The sequence below is a fragment of the Balaenoptera physalus genome, assembly GCF_965194825.1.
Source record: "Balaenoptera physalus genome assembly, chromosome: 19".
Classification (NCBI taxonomy): domain Eukaryota; kingdom Metazoa; phylum Chordata; class Mammalia; order Artiodactyla; family Balaenopteridae; genus Balaenoptera; species Balaenoptera physalus.
Window position 1 is genome coordinate 144,046 of NC_138900.1, and position 20,664 is coordinate 164,709.

Sequence of the window (20,664 nt, forward strand, 5' to 3'; positions counted from 1 at the left end):
CAGGCCAGAGGCATGGCTGGCCCAACCTAGGGCAGAGAAGGGAAGCAGGAAATTTAAACACGGTGTTGGGATCTTCTGTTGTGTGTGTTTCCTGGAGGAGCTAGAGCTTCAGATTTCTTTGTGGAAACTTCTGCTTTTATAAGTTGGCACCTGTTTTATTGTTTTGGCCGCGCTGTACGGCATGCAGGATCTTACTTCCCTGACCAGGGATCAAAGCCGTGTGCCCTGCAGTGGAAGCGCAAAGTCTTAACCACTGGACTGCCAGGCAAGTCCCAACACCTGTTTTAAAATATCTAATAGCCATGTGAGTTCAATGTGGTAGGCAGAATCATGGTCTTCCAAAGATGTCCACATCCTAATCCTCAGAACCTGTTAATATGTTACCTGACATGGCCCACTTTATGGATTAAGTTAAGGATCTTGAGATGGGAAGAATATCCAGGATTGTCTGGGTGAGTCCAGTATAATCACATGAGCCCTTGAAAGCAGAGAAACATAACACAAATTATTAAAAATTTCTGGATGTCATAAGTCTGACACTTGTGTCAGCTACTCTAAAATCAAGGAATCGGGACTTCCCTGGTGGTCCAGTGGCTAAGACCCTGCACTCCCAATGCAGGGGGCCCGGGTTCGACCCCTGGTCAGGGAACTAAATCCCACATGCCACAACTAAGAGTTCGCATGCCACAACTAAAGATCCCGCATGCGGCAACGAAAATACTGTGTGCCGCAACTAAGACCCGGTGCAGCCAAATAAATAAATATTTAAATATAAAAAAAAACATCAAGGCATCAGCAGGACTGTGTTGCTTCTGGGGACTCTGGGGAAGAATGGGTTCCCTTGCCTGTTCCAGACTCCACAGTCTGCCAGCATTCCTTGGTTTGTGGGTCTTTCCGTCTTCAAAGCCAGCAATGGCAACTTCTTTCTCACATTGCATCACCCTGACTCAATCTCTTTCCATCTCTACCGCTTCCCTCTTCCACTTTTAAGGACGCTTGTGATTACATTGTTTCATCTCACCTTCCCAACCTCAGATAATCCAGAATGATCTCCACATTTCAAGGTCAGCTGATTATCAACCGTAATTCCATCTATCATTTTAATTCCCCCTTTCCCTGTAACATAACATATTTACATGCTCTGGAGATTAGGTCCTGGACATCTTGAGGGGAGGGGGAGGCATTAGTCTGCCTACCATGAGCATACTTAAAAAAAAAAAAAATTAAACATTGCCTACCTGGCTACTCGTTAAGTCAAGAATCAGTGCATTTTATATTCACATATTGAGGGATGGGGAAGTCATTCTGGCTTATACATGATTTGACTTTTTTATGCTAACTAAAACAGCCTGTTTGTGGCCTATCAAAAACACATGGTACATCTGCTGTAATCATTAAAGAAAAGGGTGCATTGACCAGAAGTAAAGAATGTCCATGTTAAAAATAAAGTTTAAATGCCTCCCTTCCTGGGATGCCAATGCTGGTATTCCTTCAATGATAAGACTAGCTTCTTCTCAAGGCCATATTGACTGTGTGCATGCTGACCTGTTTTTGTTTTTCTTTTTAAACCTCGAAGGAATGCATCCTTGACCTGTCTGATGTTCTTTGTTCTGACAAGATATAAAAATGTGCCATGCTTCAGTGGAGCAGTTCCTCAGAATTATCTGAGAGGCTGTCTTCTGGGCTATAGTCCTCAGTTTGGCTCAAATAAAACTGTCTTCTATCCCTAGTAGAGATTGTTTATTGATTACTTCCAGCGACAGTGTCAACAAGTATTCTGTAGACAGGCATCTCTTACTTGCCCTCCCTGGCAGTGTATGTAAGAGCCTTGGGATGATGGTGCTGGTGACAATAAGGACAATAACAATACTAGCTCTCTCATATATGTAGCACCACGTGCCTGGCCCCGTGGTAAGCACTTTTCATGTCACCTCTCATGAGGAAAGTTGTGGTATTTTCCAAATTTTGTCACAGGACTTTGAATTAGAGCTGATTCTTTGAATTTAGAGCATCAGAATCTCCAGAAGGGCTTGTCAGGCTCATCCCTGTGGGGGGCGGGGACAAGAATTTGCATTTCTAGCCAGTTCCCCAGTGATGCAGATTCAGGGACCACAGTTTGGGGACCACTGAATTAGAGAGACATTTAAGGTTACTAAACAAAGTCTCCATGAGGGAGATAGTATTTTCACTTGACACCCTCAAAGGCAACAAGTGGTTCCCCAGGGGCCTCCTCACGGCTGGTTGTCCGAGGCCCAGGACACGGGTCACTTGCTGGACAACTATGTCTGCGGGAGGAAACCTGGGAGCGGCCCCTTTAAGAGGAAGCAAAGACACGCCCCTGCCAGTCTTTTTTCTCAGCTCTCCATTTCCCCGCGCCCCTCCAGAGGTAGCTTGGCGTTGCCATGGAGAATGGAGAATGTGTGGGCGCCGCGCTGGGGGGTGGGGGTGGGGTGGAAATGCAGGACTGAAACTACATTGACCACAAGGCATCGGGGGCGGCGGGTTCTGGACCAATCACAGCCCAGAACAAGGGCTGTTTCCTGCTGCTCGGTCGGCGGGGGCGGAATCTCCGGTGTCGCCATTGTTGGCATTCCTTCTGTTCTTGACAGGTCGTTTTCCACTGCCCTTGGGGACCCGAGTGTTGGGTCGTGGCCGCTTTCCAGGCTTCTCCTCGGGACCCGGCCGAGGTGGACAGTGAGGAGGATGGGACCGGCCTCCGGGCTCCGTACGAGCCGCAGTGTCCTGTAACGCGGTGTTCTGCGTCCCCACGGTCCCTGGAGGCGGCGTTTACACCGTGGGGACAGAGGCCCCGCGTGCAACGGGCGGTGGGAGGCCCCCGGCCTGGGGCGGGGGGTGTAGGGAGCGGCAGGGCCCGCCTGGGTCTGATGGCGGCGGCGCTGAGGGACCCGCTGCGGGTGAGTGGAGGGTCCCCGCAGCCCCCACTCACTCGGACCCCTACCCATGTGGCCCGGGACCCCCGACAGAGGGGAGGGGGTGCTCCCGGACTCTGCCCCTCCATCTTCGCTACTGGGACCCTGGGGTCACTGAAAGCCCAAGGTGCCGAGTCCTGGCCAGGATTTTTGTGGAAAGGTTCTCATTCTGGAATCCAGTGGGACAAGGCGTGCAAAGCAGTTTCAGGCACAGGGGCCAGGATGTGCACGTGCTTGGCGGTGAAGCTCAGTTGGGAGTGTTCGGGGAACTGAAGGTCTCCCTGGTGCCTGGTGGACAAGAGCTTGGCCTGTCACCTGAGGGTGGTGGGAGCCACGGAACGTTTGGAGCAGAAGAGGGAGGTGATCTGACTCACGTGTTCACGGGCTTCCTCGGGCTGCAGAGTGGAAAACAGACAGGAGAGTGAGAGTGAGGGAAGAGAAAAGGAGGCACAGAAGGATGCTACCTTAATACAGCAGTGGCTTGGCCAGAGCGGTGACTGGAGTTGGGGGAAGTGGTTGGAGCTTGGATCTGTCTTTTAAGTTAAGCCAGCCTGATTTTAGGTGGAGAGAGAGAGAGAGAGACAGAGAGAGAGACAGAGACAGAGACAGAGAGAGAGACAGAGACAGAGAGAGAGAGACAGAGAGAGAGAGACAGAGAGAGAGACAGAGAGAGAGAGACAGAGAGAGAGAGAACGAGGAGGTGGGGATGTCCCCGTGGGTTTTGGGCCTCAGCGATTAGAAGGTGGAAGTGCTTCGGCTGAGATGGGGAAGTTGGTGGGTGGAGTGGTTTCAGGGAAGATCAGGAGGTGGATTTTGACCACGTTGAGACTGAGATGTGCCAGAGACTTCTGAGTGCGGGTCTACGTTATGCTGGGGGATTCCACTTGGAGACATCCAGTTGGCAGTAGCCAGCCTGTGAAGCGAGGTGGAACACAGGAGCAGATTTAGGAGGGAGCGTCTTTAGGGCATGGTGATGGACGCCCCAAGGGGGCAGCTGAGGACTCGGTGGCTCTTTGGGTACCTGGACAGGGGTTGTGGGGTCACAAATTCAGGTGAAGGGAGGAGCAGCCACAAAGGAAGGGGTGTGTGGAGAGTAGGGTCCAGAAGGGGCCCCCGGTCTCTGGGGTGGAGGCTGAGGCGTACTGTAGGTGGAGGTAGATGACAGCAGGACCGGGGCTGGTGGCTGTTCACCTCTCTATGGCTCACCAGCCTTTCTTGGCCCCCTCTGCAGGGCCTGTGAGTTTCAGTTAGGATGGCAGGTTAGCTCAGTGGCAGGCAGGCAACTGGGAGTGTCGCAGGCCTGGGGTGGGAGGTGGTGGGCCTGGACTTTGAGTATACATTAGGAGAGAATACAGTGGCTGCGGAGGTGACAGCATGCAGAAGGTCAGAGGCCAGGACATGCCAGAGATCCATGTCTGGCCTTGGTGGCTGAGGGTCAAAGGTAGGAATAGGTCCAGTTGCAGAAACAATGAAGGAAACTCTAGGTGCCACCCCTGGCAGTTGGAATTCTTTGAAGTCTGGGTCAGGATGGGGTACTCGTTGACCTCACCAAGTAGCCAGGCTCTGGATGCCATTTGCACAGTGGCATGTGGGGTGGCTGGGAGATGCCCACTGTGTGGGCCAGGGAACAGTGTGGGGTCTGGAGATGTGCAATACAAAGCCTGATGTGTGCATGCAGAGGAGGTGAGTCAGTGGACTGGAATCTGGTACTGGGGGCCCTTTGGGAGAAAGGGGGCCTCCGGTTTGGTGTTTCAGGGTGGCGGGATCTGGGGACCCAGGGGAATTACCTAGCAGGAGGAAGTGGGGCCCTACATGCCAGGCTCAGAGTTTAGATAGCATCTATCTACCTGCCTGCTCTTTGAAGGACAGTGACCGATGGGACATGAGGAGACAGCAGCACCCATGACATTGCATCTGGGGGAAGTGGGTGACCTGGAGTGTTTGGGGAGGATGGTTTAGGGGTCAGAAACTGCCCACCACAGAGGTGTATGATGCAGGGTGAAAGATCTAGGTCCGTATGGGCTCATCTGTGCACTGTTTGTTTTTTGTTCGTTTTTCTACCACCCTTTGGTCTAGCTGACTTCATTGTCCTCATCATGGCAGGGCTGGGGGACCTTTGAAGACATTGCCGTGTACTTCTCTCAGGAGGAGTGGGGGCTCCTTGACGAGGCTCAGAGGCACCTGTACTGTGATGTGATGCTGGAGAACTTGGCACTTGTGGCCTCACTGGGTAAGGCCCTTCCAGCCTCCTAGGCTCTGCCTTTCCTTTTCTCCCAGAAGCAGCTCTGTCTTCCCGCAGCTGAGCGTGGGCACTGCTTCCTCCCCTGGACCACCTGCCTCGTGTTTGCCTGCTCCTTTCTCTGAGGAGCCCCAACACCTGCTTCCGAAGCCTTCTGGGGAAGGGCTCAGGGCTCGGAGTCTCAATCCGGCTGCCTAAATTTGTCTGGATTGGTGGCACCTGTGTGCCTGGCTGTGCTGTGGACTGCAGACACCGACGTGGTCACTGCTTGTGGAGACCACAGGGCTGTTCCTGGGAGCCGCTCCTCAGGGGCTGATTTTGTAACACTGGGTTTTCTTCCCAGTTGCAAAGATGACACGAGCTCCCTTTGGTCTGTCACCGGATAGGTTGCCCTGAGCTAGGCCACCCCCTTATCCGCTCTTTCAGCCAGGACTTGCATCTTCCATGTCCTGTGTGGTTGCCCAACCACAGGAACAGGGCAAAGGACCATGGGTGCCCATGTCTGCAGCCACAGCAAGAGAGGCTGGGAGGGGGCCTGGCTCTGGTGAGTGGGAGCTGGGGGCAGAGGTGACATTGTGGTGGGCTCACATTATACTGGGTACTTCCCTGTGTCCACTGGAGCTTGTTGCTGGAGCCAGTAGCCCCACCCTACCCCCACCTTCCTTCTTCACTGAGGACAGACCACCTACTTGCCATTTGTCTTTTGTACCTAGGCCCTGATGACGGACAGCCTCACTGCTCTGATCTCCATTTCTCCCCCATTCCCTGCCTTTCCTCCTTCTGCAGGGCTGTCCCAGGTTAGCCTACAGTCCATGTGTCATGACATGTGTGTGTATCTTCATGTAGACTCAGAGCACCAGGTGCCCTGGGTTTTCCTGAGCTCGTGCACATGGCTCTGTGTTGTCTTTTCCTGGCAGAGCTCTCTCCTCTCCTGATGAAAGCTGAGGAATGAGTTGGAATCTCTGCTTCTCCTCCCAGCCTGAACTTCACCCATGTTCTCACAGGTGATGGGCCCTCGCTTTCTGTGGCCTTCCTGGGCCCAGTCCTGCACCACTGGCTCTACCTCACCCTGACTTGATCTACAGACTCACTCCTGAATGTGTCAGACACACATCTGTGAAGGGGCTGCCCTCTCCCAACAAAGCCTACATACGTGTCACCGGCATTTCTCTGCTTTCAGATTATTGGTGCAGAGCGGAGGCTGAGGAGGCATCTTATGAGCAGAGTGTTTATGTAGCAGTGCTCCAGTCCAGGACCCCCAAGGCAGGTCCATCCATCCAGAAGGCCAACACCTGTGACGTGCGTGACCCAGTGTTAAAAGACATATTACACCTGGCTGAGAACCAGGGAATACACCCCAGGCAGAAACCGTACACGTGTGAGGCATGTGGGAGAGGTTTCTGGCTCAGTGCAAACTCTCACCAGCACCAGAAGGAGCACAGTGAAGAGAAACCCTTCACATGCAGAGAGTGTGCTAAGGCTGTCCTGGACAGCCATGGCCTCCAGCCCCAGGCCACCCACGGAGAGGGGACATCACACAGAAGCACCGAGTGTAAGGAGGCCTTCCCACCCAGCTCCATTTGGCAGCAACAGCAGGGAGGCCACGCCTCACAGAAGCCCTTCAAGTGCAGCAACTGCGGACAAGCCTTCCTGAAGGCCTTTGCACTCCTCAACCACCTGATCACTCATGCCAAAGAGAGACCCTTCAGGTGCCCAGCAGGTGGAAATGCCCCCAAGGAGAGCTCAACCCTGGTTCAACACCGAAAAACTCACACTGGAGAAACATCCCATGTGTGTAAGGAATGTGGGAAGGTGTTCAGCCACCTGTTTAGCCTGAGGACGCATCAGAAAGTTCACACTGGAAAAGCGCATCTCAGTTGCAGTGAATGTGGGAAAGTCTTCACCCGCAAACACTCACTCACTCAGCACCAGAGAGTTCACACTGGAGAAAGGCCTTATGAGTGTGACCAGTGTGGGAAAGCCTTCACTCGTAGCTTCCACGTTGTTCGGCACCAGAAAGTTCACAACACAGAGAGGCCTTATGAGTGCAGACAGTGTCGGCGAGTCTTTAGCTGTATCTCCAACTTTGTCGAGCACCAGAAAATACATACCGGAGAAAGGCCTTATGAGTGCAGCGAATGCGGAAAAGCCTTCGTTAACACCTCCCATCTTGTCCGGCACCAGAAAGTTCACAACACAGAAAGGCCTTTTGAGTGCAGTGAATGTGGAAAAGCCTTCCAGCAAACCTCCAAACTTATTCTACATCAAAGGAGTCATACTGGAGAAAGACCTTATAAGTGCAACCAATGTGGGAAAGCCTTCAGTTGCCCCTCCAACCTCGTTCCACACCAGCGAATTCACACTGGAGAAAAGCCTTACGAGTGCTCCGAATGTGGGAAAGCCTTCAGTCAAAGCTCTGCCCTCATTCAGCACCAGAAAGTTCACACCAGAGAAAGGCCTTATGAGTGCACTGAATGCGGGAAAGCCTTCAGCTACAGCTCTAACCTTGTTAAGCACCAGAAAGTTCACACCGGAAAACGGCCTTATGAGTGCAGCCAGTGTGGGAAGGCCTTCAGCGAAAGCTCCATTCTCCATCAGCACCAGAGAGTTCACACTGGAGAAAAGCCTTATGCATGTAACAAATGCGGAAAAGCTTTCCGCTACAGCTCAAACCTCTCTAAGCACCAGAAGGGTCACACTGAAAAAGAGCCATCTGAGTGCAGTGGACATAGGATCGCCTTCAGCCAGAGCTCCAGCCTCCCTCAACCCAGAAAGGTCACATCAAAGAAAGGCCTTAGGAATGTGGCAAGAATGGATAAGCACTAGTGGGGACCTTCTCCTTGTTCCATAAAAGGACTCACTCCTGAGAAACTCCTATGAAAGGAACTTTTGTGAGGAAGCCATCAGCCAAAATTTGAAACTTGCGCATCGCACACCCCTACTGGGAGATTGGCTGTAGTGCCAGTGGTAAGTGGGAAGCTTGCAGGAGCTATGCTGCACTTTCTAACCTGTCCAGGTGCTTTGCCAGATTATGTCACTGCCAGATGCCCTCTCACCTCTACCAGCTGGCAGGTCCCCACACCATGTGCCTGTCATCTCAACATACTCAGGGAATGCAGGCTTGTGTTCTCATTCCCTGGAGGGAGCCATAAACGTTGGGAGCCCATTGGGGTGGCCTCATTTTCCACCTCTCCCCTGTCCCCAGTGGCTCACGTGTTGCCCTGACGTAGTTCTCTCCAGGAGGATCTGAACTGGAGTCTGATGATGTCCAGAGGAAGCTTCCTTCTTCATGGGCATTGTTGAGTCTACAGATTATGCCTGCAGTGAACTGGTCCAGCCTCCAAATCACCCAGCCTTGGAACTGCCTGCCTGCAGAGTGTGATAATAAAGACCTTATTGCTGAAGCCATCTTTAATCCTGAGACTCCGTCCATTGTGTATGGGGAAAGATGGAGAACAGAATTGGGCTCTAATGGTGCCAAGAGAGGGAAGGGCTTTTGTGGGGGCCCAGACTTTGACAGTAGGATGGCAAGGAATAGCGTGCAGTCTAGTTTAACCTAATTTGCCTTGCAGCCCAAGGCCTCCTGGGACACACTTAAGGTCTCTGGGCCAAATCTTATATCCTGGTGCGAAGACTACTTGTTCGGCCCAGAGCTTTGGGGTTTGAGTACTGGTGTGGGAATCTCCAGTAATTCCTGCACAGCATTCCTGGGAATATCCCACATCCCTCAAAAGTGTTGAGGGGCGGATGTCTCCTGGGACCTGCCCATGGGTCCAGTAAGGCCCCTGATGTCCAGAATCTGTAGGTAGGTATCTCTGGATTTAAGATCTACAGGGGCCAGGTAAAAGCACAAGTGGGTGTGGACACACTGGGTTTGAGCTCAGGAAGACTGTGACAAACGGAGGAGATGTGGCCGATGCTGTGCCTGGGCCACGCACATCATACCCACTCACAAGAGCTGAGTGTGTTCAACATCAAGTGGGCGGCTTGAAATAGCCATGGTGGAATTTATACCACAGAAATTAGCAAATAATAGCTCTCAGGGAAAAAATAACAACACACTTGAGAAAACCTGATTTGTAGTGTTTGCCAAACTTGCTGACAGTGACCTTGGCCACAGGAGAGGCTCAGCTGTACAGGGGAGTCCTGCATGCTCTTGCCTTGTCCTCCAGAACAAGTGCGATGCCACTTGAGGGGTGTAACCAGTGGTGAGGTGCTCACTGCCAGACAATAATCTTGAGGTGGTTTGGATTCCTACAGCCTCCCAGAGCTGCTCACTTCAAGGCCAACACTGCAAAGGCAGGAACCCTGGGACTGAGAGAAGGGAGGTCCTGCAGTCCAGGATTTTAGTGGCCCAGTCAGTATTCCAGGCGAGTGTGGTGGCCACTGGCCTTATCATCTCTCGTTTTCTGCTGCCACTGAGGCACAGCTGTCCCCAGGTATAGGGGTCAGAGACGGTGGAATCAACATATGGTTGCCCCATTTTCTGGTTTTCCAAGAGGAGTGAGAGATCCATGTTTTTATGTGGAGCCTTTTGATTTTATAAAGGTTGAAAACTATTTTCCCCAAACTTCAAAGTTTATAGGTATAAATGCAAACTATATATATGTGTTCCATATGTGTTCCTGGACCAACACTTGTGACTCTTAGAAAATAAGCAAACCAGGCTTCAGGGAGCCCAAGGGTCCCTGGGGGTCCCCAGACACGAAGGCTTTTGGCCATGTTTACTGCACAGCATGTAGCAGGGACAGTGGCACTGCTGATACTCCACTCAGGATGACTCTCTGCCCGCCCCCCCCAATCCTCCGCCAGTTCCCTGAAACTGACCATATGAGGGATGGCATTCCTGGCAGGCTTGTGGTCAGCCGAGCACGTGGCAGATGTGCCTGAGCTCTCCCCAGCATCCCAAGGTGTCAGGGAATCCCCTGAACTCAGACCATCTCTTCTGGGTGTAATGATTGTCTTCCACCAACTTGGGAGGCTTGGGATCAGAGTTACATTCAGATGAACCTTGGGGCCTCAGGCTTCCTAGCAAAGGGTGGACACATCATCAATGGCTCAAGTCCTTGAACCCTTGTCGTCAGCTGTGGTTAGACAGGCCTCATAACACTGCCCCCAGTGCATGGGTGAAGCCCTTCACCTACCTTCTACTCTCCCCACCAGGGCTCTGTCACACCAGCCAACTTACTGGAACCTTAATATTTCCCTGGTGATGCCAGAACATACTGAACAAAGGTGTGTTGGTTCTGAGCGTTTGATTCCCCAGAGTACCAATTCATCCCTAGCATCACAAGATATCCAGGGACCCTTGGCCTGCTCAGGCCCACTCTCCTGGGTGTATCAGTTGCCTCCCACCAACATGGAAGAGTGGCTTGGGATCAGAATTAAAGTCCAGCTGAGACATGTGGGACTCAGGCCTCCAAGCAAGGTAGGGCAGACACCTGTCATCAGAGCTGAATCCTTTGTACCCCAAATGGTCTGTGATGTGTAGATCCTATAAAATGAAGACTTCTGGTGAAGAGTCCTTGATTTGGTGAAGTGCCCTTGACCTGAACCTGCCTTGTGGTCTCCCCAACAGGGCTCTGTGCAGGGCAGCTGGCCTGCAGGGGTGTGTGTGTGTGTGTGTGGGGGGGGTTTGTGTGTGCATGCACGTGCGTCTGTGGGTACATGATCATGTGCATGTGCCAGAACATCCAAAATAAAGCCCTTACGGCTCTGAGCATCTATGAACTGGGGCTACTGACATCTGTCTTGACTCTACGGGAAGGTTGATCTGTGAATGAGCCACGGAGGAAGGCAGCGTTAGTTGAGCCCCAGATCCACTTAGTTCCTGAAGCCAGATGCCAAGTGGACTTTTAGGTTCCATGTACCAAAACTGACCAAAGCAATTCACAGAGGAAAAGGTAATTTTTTCAACCAACCATCAACAATTGGACAGCCATATATTACAACAACAAACTTCCACCCATACCTCAAGTCATGTGCAAACGTTAACTCAAACTTGTTCATAGACATACTATAAAAGTTATAACCATAAAAGTTCTAGAAGGAAGCATAGTGACCTTGGATTTGCTGAATTTCTTAAATATATCATAAAAAGCATAACAAGAAAAATACAAATCAACTGGACTTCATCAAAATTTTAAACTTTTGTATTTCAACAGTCACTCTCAAGAAAATGAAAATGTAAGCCACAGACTGGGAAAACTATCTGTAAAACAAACACTAACAAAGGACTTGAATCTAGACTATATAAAGAACTCTTACAACTTTTTTTTTTTTGGCCACACCACAGGACTTGTGGGATCTCAGTTCCCCAACCAGGACTGAACCCAGGCCACGGCAGTGAAAGAGCCAAACCCTAACCACTAGACCACCAGCGAACTCCCACAGCCTAATTTTTAAAAATGGGCAAAAGTGACTTGAACACTCACTTCACTAAAGAAGATATCTGGATGGCAAATAAGCACATGGCTTCCATGTAAAACGTGTTATTTATTTAAAGCTCACGGCACCCCCATAGGTGTTCTAGAGATACAGAGCTGGTAAAGGACACAAAATCTGGAGCTACACATCACAGCTGATAATTAGCTGTGTGCCATTGGACATATTCCAAAGTCTCAGTTCCCCCTATATGTAAGAGATTATTTATTTATTTATTTATTTATTGGTTGCATTGTGTCTTTGTTGCTGTGCGCGGGCTTTCTCCAGTTACGGCGAGCAGGGGCTACTCTTCGTCTCACTGCAGTGGCTTGTCTTGTTGCGGAGCACAGGCTCTAGGTGCGCGGGCTTCAGTAGTTGCAGCACACAAACTCAGTAGTTGTGGCTCGCGGGCTCTAGAGTGCAGGCTCAGTAGTTGTGGTGCACGGGCTTAGTTGCTCTGCAGTATGTGGGATCTTCCCAGACCAGGGCTCGAACCCGTGTCCCCTGCATTGGCAGGAGGATTCCTAACCACTGTGCCACCAGGGAAGCCCTATAATAGATTATTGATAATGACTCCCCTATATTTATTATTTTTATTTTTATTTATTTATTTTTATTTTTGGCTGCGTTGGGTCTTCGTTGCTGCACGTGGGCTTTCTCTAGTTGCGGCGAGCAGAGGCTACTCTTCGTTGTGGTGTGTGGGCTTCTCATTGCAGTGGCTTCTCTTGTTGTGAAGCACGGGCTCTAGGTGCGTGGGCTTCAGTAGCTATGGCACACGGGCTCAGTAGTTGTGGCTCACAGGCTCTAGAGTGCAGGCTCAGTAGTTGTGGTGCATGGGCTTAGTTGCTCCACGGCATGTGGGATCTTCCTGGACCAGGGCTTGAACCCATGTCCCCTGCACTGGCAGGTGGATTCTTAACCACTGCGCCACCAGGGAAGTTCCGATTCCCCTATACTGAATTGATGGCTTTGGCAGAGGTGCAGGTCTGCAGATCCTCAGAAAGTCTGCACACCCTCACTCCACATGGACTCAGTCATCAAAGCAGACTCATGACTGCTCCACAGAAAGGGAAGAGTCACTCCAGGCTGCCAGTCTCCCCCACTCCCTATTTCCTCATACCCAGTGTTCCTTTACCACTTAATATACCCACCTGGCTCTTACAGGAATACAAGAAGGTGACCCTGCCTTTCAGGGTCTGGTGTCCGGAGGACATGACTTTTAGCCCAGGAAAAGAGATTCCTGTCATTGTGGCTTGGTGTGTGATGTGAAATATCCTCTAGAACAAGAAAGCAGCAGCCTCGCCTCCTGGACCACGGGTATGTTTTCAGAGCCCTCTCTCCCTTCCCTGGGTGAGCTCTTAGCAGCCAAATCAAAAGATTTGGAACATAGACTCTTTCAGCCTTTCCCAGGAGAGCAGATATGCAAAGTAGGATACCCACTGGAAAGGAAGAAGTAAAAGTGTCTTTATTTGCAGATGACGTGATCCTGTATGTAAAAAAATCCCAAGGAATCCATTTTAAAAAGAAAACCTCTATAGTAAATAAGTTTAGCAAGGGGCAGGATAAAACCCAAAATATATTAGCAACAATCTGAAAATGAAATTCATGAAACAACTCCATTCACAGTACCTTAAAAAAGATTAAAATGGTAATAAATTTAACAAAAGAAGTGCAATACTTGTACTCTGAAAACTATAAAACAGTGCTGAGAAACTGCTGAGAGACATTCCATGTTCATGCATTAGAAGACTCAATGTGTGGGACTTCGCTGGTGTCACAGTGGTTAAGAATCCGCCTGCCAATGCAGGGGACACGGGTTTGAGCCTTGGTCCAGGAAGATCTCACATGCCGTGGAGCAACTAAGCCTGTGCACCACAACTACTGAGCCCACACACCACAAGTACTGAAGCCCATGATCTACAACAAGAGAAGCCACTGCAATGAGAAGCCTGTGCACCACAATGAAGAATAGCCCCCACTCACCGCAACTAGAGAAAAAAAAGCCCGCATGGAGCAACTAAGACCCAACACAGCCAAAAAACAAAACAAAACAAAAAAAAGACTCAATGTGTTAAAATGACAATACTCCCAAATTGATGCATAGATTCCATGCAATCCTTATCAAAACCACAGCTGACATTTTTGGTAGAAACTAACATGCTGATCCTAAACTCATAGATACGCAGAAGACTTACAACAGCCAAAACAATTTTGACAAGGATCAAAGTTGGATTTACCTTACCTAATTTCAAAAGTTTCTATAAAGCTGGGAATTCCCTGGTGGTCCAGTGGTTAGGACTCCCCACTTCCACTGCAGGGGGCACAGGTTCGATCCCTGGTCAGGCAACTAAGATCCCGCAAGCCGAAACAAGGCCAATTAAAAAATTAAAAAGTTTCTATAAAGCTAAGGTAATCAAGACAATGTGGTACTGGCATAAGGCCAAACATACAGATCAACAGAATAGATTTGAGAGTACCAAAATGCCCTTAATTGATTTCCAACAAAGGTACAATGTGGAAAGATGCCTTTTCAGCAAGTGGTTCTGGGAAAATTAGATATTCACATGCAAAAAGATGAATTTAGATCCTTATCTCATACCATATGTAAACGTTACCACAAAAAAGATCATAAATATAAGAGCTAAAACTATAAAATTTATAGAAGAAAACAGAGAAAATGTCTGACTTTTGGTTAGGCAAAGAATTTTTTAGGTATGACATGATGACAATACATAAAAGGAAAACTAATAAATTATACTTCAAATGTAAAATTTTGCTCTTCAAAAGACACCATTAAGAAAACTAAGGGACTTCCCTGGTGGCGCAGTGGTTAAGACTCCGTGCTCCCAATGCAGGGGGCCCGGGTTTGATCCCTGGTCGGGGAACTAGATCCCACATGCATGCCGCAACTATGAGTTCGCATGCCGCAACTATGAGTTCGCATACCGCAACTAAGGAGCCCACGTGCCATAACTGAGGAGCTGGTGAGCCGCGACTAAGGAGCCCACCTTCCGCAACTAAGACCTGGCGCAACCAAATAAATAATGATTTTTTAAAAAGAAAGAAAATTAAAAGATGAGCCACAGACTGAGAGAAAATACTTGTGTATATATATACGGATTCTGAATATAAAATCTATGAAGAACTTTACGATTCAATGATAAGAAGACAACCCAATTATCATCACAGAAGATAGAGATGGTTAATAAGTACATGAAAAGATGCCCAACATCATTACTCACAAAAAAAATGTGGATTAAAACACCAGTAAGATGACTGCTTAATGGGTAGAGAGTTTCAGTTTAGGATAATGAAAAGCTTCTGGAGATGTGTATGAGTGACAGTTGCACAACTGTGTGAATTTATTTAATGCCATTGTACTGTACAGTTAATGGCACAGTCACTTTGGAAAATGGCTTTGGAGTTTCTAAAGAGTTAAACATAAAATTATCATATGACTCAGCAATTCCATTCCTAGGCATTTACCCAACAGAAGTGAAAACATATGTCTACACAAAGATTTGTAAGCAAATATTCCTAGAAGCATTATTTATAATTGCCAAGAACTGAAAAAAATTCAAAAGTCCATCAACTGGTGATGGACACAATTTGGTATATCTGCACAAGAGAATATCATTCAGCACTAAAATGGAATAAAATACTGATACATGATATAACATGAATGAACCTCAAAAACATTATGCTGAGTGATAGAAGCCAGACACAAAAGGCCACGTACTGTATGATTCCATGAACCTGAAATATCCAGAAAAGGAAACCATAGGGAGACATAAAGTAGATTTAGTGATTGCCAGGTTTTGGGAGGTGGGGTGGGAGGGAGTTTTGACTATAAAAGTGCCCAAAGGAGCTTTTTGGGGCAATGGGAATGGGGTAAGATAATGGCTGCAGAACTCTTTACATTAATTAAAAATCATTAAATTGTATACTTATACTGGGTGTATTGTTGGAGGGAGGTATTCCCTGGAACAGAGACCATCATCTTGCTTCTTCCAGACCAAACACTGTCTTCCCCAAGAGAACTCCAGGTCAGAAGCTTCAGAACAGAGGCTTCCATCCTTACATTTCACAGGGACATGGGGAAGAAATGCAAATTGAGTCACAGCTGGACACAGATGCTCCATGCCTTGCTGCTGTGCCTTTTTTCAGGTGTTATGGGGCCCCAGTGGCTAATTTGGGAGCACCTCTCAATTCAATGTTCTCAATTCACTCCATCCACTAAATAGGACTCCAATATCAAAGGTAAACTGGTGATGTAGTCACCGTCAAACAGTACCAGGGCTGAATGACAGGAATGCACAAAACCATCATGTTATGAGTACTTGAAGCAGCTCCATGAAGGCATCACTGATATCAAATGCAGACTTCACAATGTCCATGAAAAATGGGAACCTTACCCAGAAGGCCCCCAGAAGCCATCCCATCAGGCCCCTTGCTCAGAGCAGGAGTGAAGTCCATGCCCTACTCAGTCATGGGAAAGCAGCATGATGCCATGCCAATGGGTGCAGGGCCATCACCCTCCAGGGCACTGCAAGCAGGGAACAGGGGCTGCTTTATGCTGAGCAATTGTGAGGTGACCATCAAACACAGAAGGGCTTCTTCCCTAAGAGCTAGTGGTGCGACAGCTCTCCCAAAGTCCCCCAACAAGTCACAAACTACAACACTGCCCCTTCAGGCTTCCCCATGCGCAGGGCAGTCCTGGAGTGTCTCCTCTGGTGGCGGTCCTTCTATACAAGGTCCAGCTTCTGCCTGAAGGCTACTCATGTAGGCTCTTTCTTGAGTGTTAATTCTCTTATATTGATAAGGTTAAAAAAAGAGGCTGATTATTTTAAATAAAACATTAAAAAAGGGGGGTGGGGATGGAGAGCTGAAGACTTTACTGTATTCCCTGCCCTCAGGAGGCTTCTCTCCAGAGTGAGGTTTCTGACGTTGGGAAGGAGGAAGTGTGGCTGACACCTCTCCCAGGTCAGCTGTACACACAGGGTCCTTCTCCAGTGTGAAGCGTTCTACGTGGAACAGGCAGGAGCTGCAGCTTTTTGCTCTCCTACTTACCTCACTCACAATGTGGTAACTTGCTGCTGCAAAACAGGATTAACTCTGAGAGGAGGCTTTCCAACACGAGCTGTACTCATTATGCCTTTCTCCGATGGTGACTGCATGAAACAGGTTTCATATTTTCCTGAAAGTTTTCATGTAGTTACTACATTTGCACAACTGTTGCCTGGTGTGAATTTTCTGGTGCTAACAAGAGTGGAGCTCTGAATGGAGATGCCCGTTCTCCACACTTGTGAGTCCTTTATCAGTGTGAATGCTTTGGTACAGGGGGAAGTGCAAAATTTTGCTCCAAATTTTGGGCCACACTCCCTGCCCTCATAGGGCTTTCTTTCTTTTTTTTTTTTTTTTCAGCTAACATTGATTTTGTGTTTCCTTTCGGTGTATTTAGTAAGCCTAAGCAGAGACATTTTTTTTTTAATTTTTATTTATTTATTTATTTATGGCTGTGTTGGGTCTTCGTTTCTGTGCAAGGGCTTTCTCTTGTTGCGGCAAGTGGGGGCCACTCTTCATCGCCGTGCGCGGGCCTCTCACTATCGCGGCCTCTCTTGTTGCGGAGCACAAGCTCCAGACGCGCAGGCTCAGTAACTGTGGCTCACGGGCCTAGTTGCTCCGCGGCATGTGGGATCTTCCCAGACCAGGGCTCGAACCTGTGTCCCCTGCATTGGTAGGCAGATTCTCAACCACTGCGCCACTAGGGAAGCCCTCATAAGGGCTTTCTATGGGGCAAATATTTTGGTGCTCAATGGAAATAGAGGTCTGGCTGGAGGCTTTCTCATGTAACATTCAAAGGTGTGAATGTACTCCTGCTTTCTCAGGATGGAGACAAAGGTGCAGGCCTTCAAAATGCAATTGGGATTTTTTTTCCCATTCTTAAGGTTTTTTTTGGTGGTAGAAAAGGGAACACCTCTCCTTAAACACCTCTCCATTTGCTGTGCATTGATCAGGTGTCTCTTTCAGTGTCAGCTCTCTGTGGATTCTGCAGAATGGGGAGCTGGCAGGGCCTCAGTGTCTGGTGACAGACAGGTGCTGTGCAGTGAGCGGAGTCCAGGCCTGGGACCCCTGACACTGTGCCCACCTTCCTCAGAGGGAACAAGTCAGGCTCATGGAAGAACAGGTTTTCAAGAACTATTTAAGGATATGTGAAGGGGAGGCCAGTGATGGAGGACCTGGCCATAAGAGGGGAGAAAGAGAGAGGCTGAGAGGCAAAGGACCAAGAGGGGTTAGCCAGGGGACAGGAAGTCAGGGGAAGTTAGGAAGGGGTGTCAGAAAGATAGAAAAGGGGCATGGGTGCTCACATTGATGCCAGGGCAACAGAAGACACAGGTCAGGCACCAGGTAAGAGATCAGCCCACTGCCACAGGCCCTTCCACACCTGTCTTGCACTCACCAGGACTGGTCTTCCGTGGGTCTCTGGTCATGAACTGATTCGAGCCACCCTGTCCACCAGTCAGGTCCCCTTTCGATGTTCAAGTTGGGTGACCGCACTGGGGTGGGTGGAGACAGTAATTCTTAAGGGGGATCAAGGCGTTTGTGAGAGGTCAGCCAGCCCCAGGTCAGGGTTGATTCACCCCATGACAGACCAAGGTGGATGGGGATTACTTACGCATCTGGGAGAACTGAACCTCACAAAATGAACACCCCGGGAAGGCCTCACTAGAAATGCTCAGTGGCTCCTGAATCAATGGCCATGTTAGTGCCCATAAAGCCAGTAAAGGCGCTGACAAGGGGCAGCTGGCAGGAAACTTCCACTGGAGGAGGTGTGATAGAGGGACCGAAAAGTCACAGACCCTGACTGGTTCATTGGACCAGAAAATAACCAAGCTGGATGTGATCGGCTACTCGGGTAGTGATATTTTTGACCTTGGACCACAGTTGTCAAGGTCCCAAGGCAAAAGGTGTTGGGGGTTGTTTATACAGTAGTCTGGGAGGAGAGGTAGCAGAACATTGGACAGCACTAGGGCCAGCAGCACCTCTCACAGGGAAACTGGCAGCCTGACCTGGTGAAGACAGCACCATATCACAGCAGAAGCCCCACTGGGCCTCACTAAGGAGACCCACTTCTTCCGAAAAAAAGGCACACGACCTTGTCCTCAAAGGTCACTGGGTCCTGCAACAGCAGGCAAGGAGCACATGAATGTGCTCTAAGCATCGGGCACTGGACCTGACACGCCAGTCTCCGTCCTGCCACACACTTCCCCTTATGTCTCCCAAACCCTGTCCCCTGACACACCTGCCCACCCTTTCGTATCTGAGAGCATGGGCCGTCCTCCTGGGTACGCACTCTCCCCATGTCCATTGGTGTTTGGACAATGCTTCTCTTTTTCTGCACCCACCTCATCTACTCAGCTACTGGTCCTTAGTCTGGACACCCCACACTCACCTCAAGGCCTATCTGTAACAACCTAAGAGTTTCCTTCCAAAATCCCATTCTCAGCATCTTCCCTGGTCCAGGCCACCAGTGCACTGCAGTCTGGAAATCAGGAGGCCAAATCAAAATCCCCTATCTGTTCACGGGCACATGTGTCACCTCCACCTAGAGGCCTCCAGACAACTCAGTCTCTACCCGTACAAAATCCAACTGTTAATCTTCCCCCAAACGTACTCCTCCTGCCAATCTCCGATCTCCATCTCATTCTTTATCTGAACACTTTGGGTGGTCCTTTACCCTCCACTACGTTCACTCTCCACGTGTAACTGGAGGCCCCATCAACTCCACTTTGAAAGACACATCCAGAATCTGAGTATCTCTCCCACCTCTCCTGCTTCTATTCTGCGCAGGTCACCCGACATATACGTGCAGCAGCAACCTCATGAAGCTGCCTGCTTTCAGCCCCACCACAACCCCTCTCCCACAAGGCTGCTCAGTGTGTTTACGCGGGATCCACTGGGATAGTTTCAAAATCCTAACTCAGATCACGGCCATCCATCTTCTAATGAAAAATTTCTGTGGCTCCCAGCATCCTCAGCCCGTCAACAGAGGTAGGACTCCTACCCTCACGCCCTCGGTTACCAACGGAGACTGGAAAACTTTCCTGAATGCTCTCAGGTCAGTCTCACCTCCGAGTCTTCGCACATGCACATTCCTCCGCCTGCACGCTCCACATTTTATCACACTGGATTCTGAAAGGGAGACCCCTTACCTGTGAACGTTCCACTGTCCTGAACACCCAGGCCTGAGGCTGAGTAAGGGACCTGGGGCACTGGGGTTCGGAGTCCAGCCAGGTGGAGGTCAGGAGACTCTACCTCATCCGTGCCTAGTCGATCGGCTCGCTTATCACGCCCGCAGTCCAGCTACATGCTGGGTCAAGACCTCAGAATGACTGGCTTTTGAGCCTGGGTCTTCTTCTCCGTAAAGCGGACACAACGTACAGGGCGACGACTCCGGGGCGGCCACGGACACAGACGGGCCTTGACGGAGAGAACCGCAAGGCACCCCGGCGCCAGGCGGTCCCCCGACAGCCGAGGACACACGAGCTCGGGGAGGCGGGACGTTCGCTGCGGTCATGGGGCGTACAAGGTACAGCGGCTGGACCTCCCAGGCTCTCGTACCTACCCTACTCCCGTTTCCGCGGGCGGGAAGCCTCCTGGATGCTGTCCACAGCCCAGCAACTACGTCCCTCCACGAAGTGCCGACATAAAGGCAGTACAATGAAGCAATGGTCCGACCCCAGAAGTCCCGCCCCCACCGGCGCGGCCGTTCCGGAAACGCCCCTCCCCTAGGTTATCATTGGTCCCTATCCTGGGCTCTCATTGGTCAACACTGGGTGCGGTCGCACGGCGAGGGCGTTTCTGGGTAACGTAGTTCGTGTCTCGTGAGCCGTGACGCAACGTGCGCCCTTCCTGATCACCTAGGCAACGACTAGGCGGCACCGCGATTGGCTCCGGGAAAAGCGCCATAGGAGGCCGCGAGCCTTGAACCAGTGAACGGTCAGGATTTGGGCGTTTTCGCGTTGGCTGCAGGGGGTGGGGCGGGACTTCCGGCGCGGCCATTGCAGTCTT

General features: G+C 50.0%; 1 protein-coding gene and 1 long non-coding RNA gene across 5 annotated transcripts; one reads left to right on the forward strand and one right to left on the reverse strand.

Moving 5' to 3' along the window:
• Positions 1-520: 520 nt before the first annotated feature.
• On the forward strand, positions 521-8,584 carry LOC309648165 (uncharacterized protein). Of its 4 annotated transcripts, none has more exons than XM_082436492.1 (3): positions 521-2,915; positions 5,007-5,160; positions 6,350-8,584. In XM_082436492.1, exons 1-3 carry the CDS (start codon positions 2,886-2,888, stop codon positions 7,993-7,995), a joined length of 1,830 nt encoding a protein of 609 aa, XP_082292618.1. In that variant the 5' UTR covers positions 521-2,885; the 3' UTR covers positions 7,996-8,584. The 4 variants fall into 4 exon arrangements, 2 of the variants coding, with proteins under 2 accessions (XP_082292618.1, XP_082292619.1); XM_082436493.1 differs by having other exon boundaries at positions 522-2,915; positions 5,034-5,160; XR_014256506.1 differs by lacking the exons at positions 5,007-5,160; positions 6,350-8,584 and adding an exon at positions 6,087-6,314 and having other exon boundaries at positions 2,830-2,915.
• Positions 8,481-19,901, reverse strand: LOC309648329. The gene is made up of 2 exons (XR_014256586.1): positions 19,806-19,901; positions 8,481-12,142 (listed from the first exon to the last, which is right to left on the reverse strand). It is a non-coding gene; the product is annotated as an uncharacterized lncRNA (long non-coding RNA).
• Positions 19,902-20,664: the final 763 nt, after the last annotated feature.

Coding starts and splice junctions, on each gene's coding strand:
- LOC309648165 (XM_082436492.1), top strand. CDS start 2,886: ATGGCGGCGGCGCTGAGGGACCCGCTGCGG. Junction 2,916..5,006: donor CGCTGAGGGACCCGCTGCGG/GTGAGTGGAGGG, acceptor CCTTTGGTCTAG/CTGACTTCATTGTCCTCATC. Junction 5,161..6,349: donor GGCACTTGTGGCCTCACTGG/GTAAGGCCCTTC, acceptor CTCTGCTTTCAG/ATTATTGGTGCAGAGCGGAG.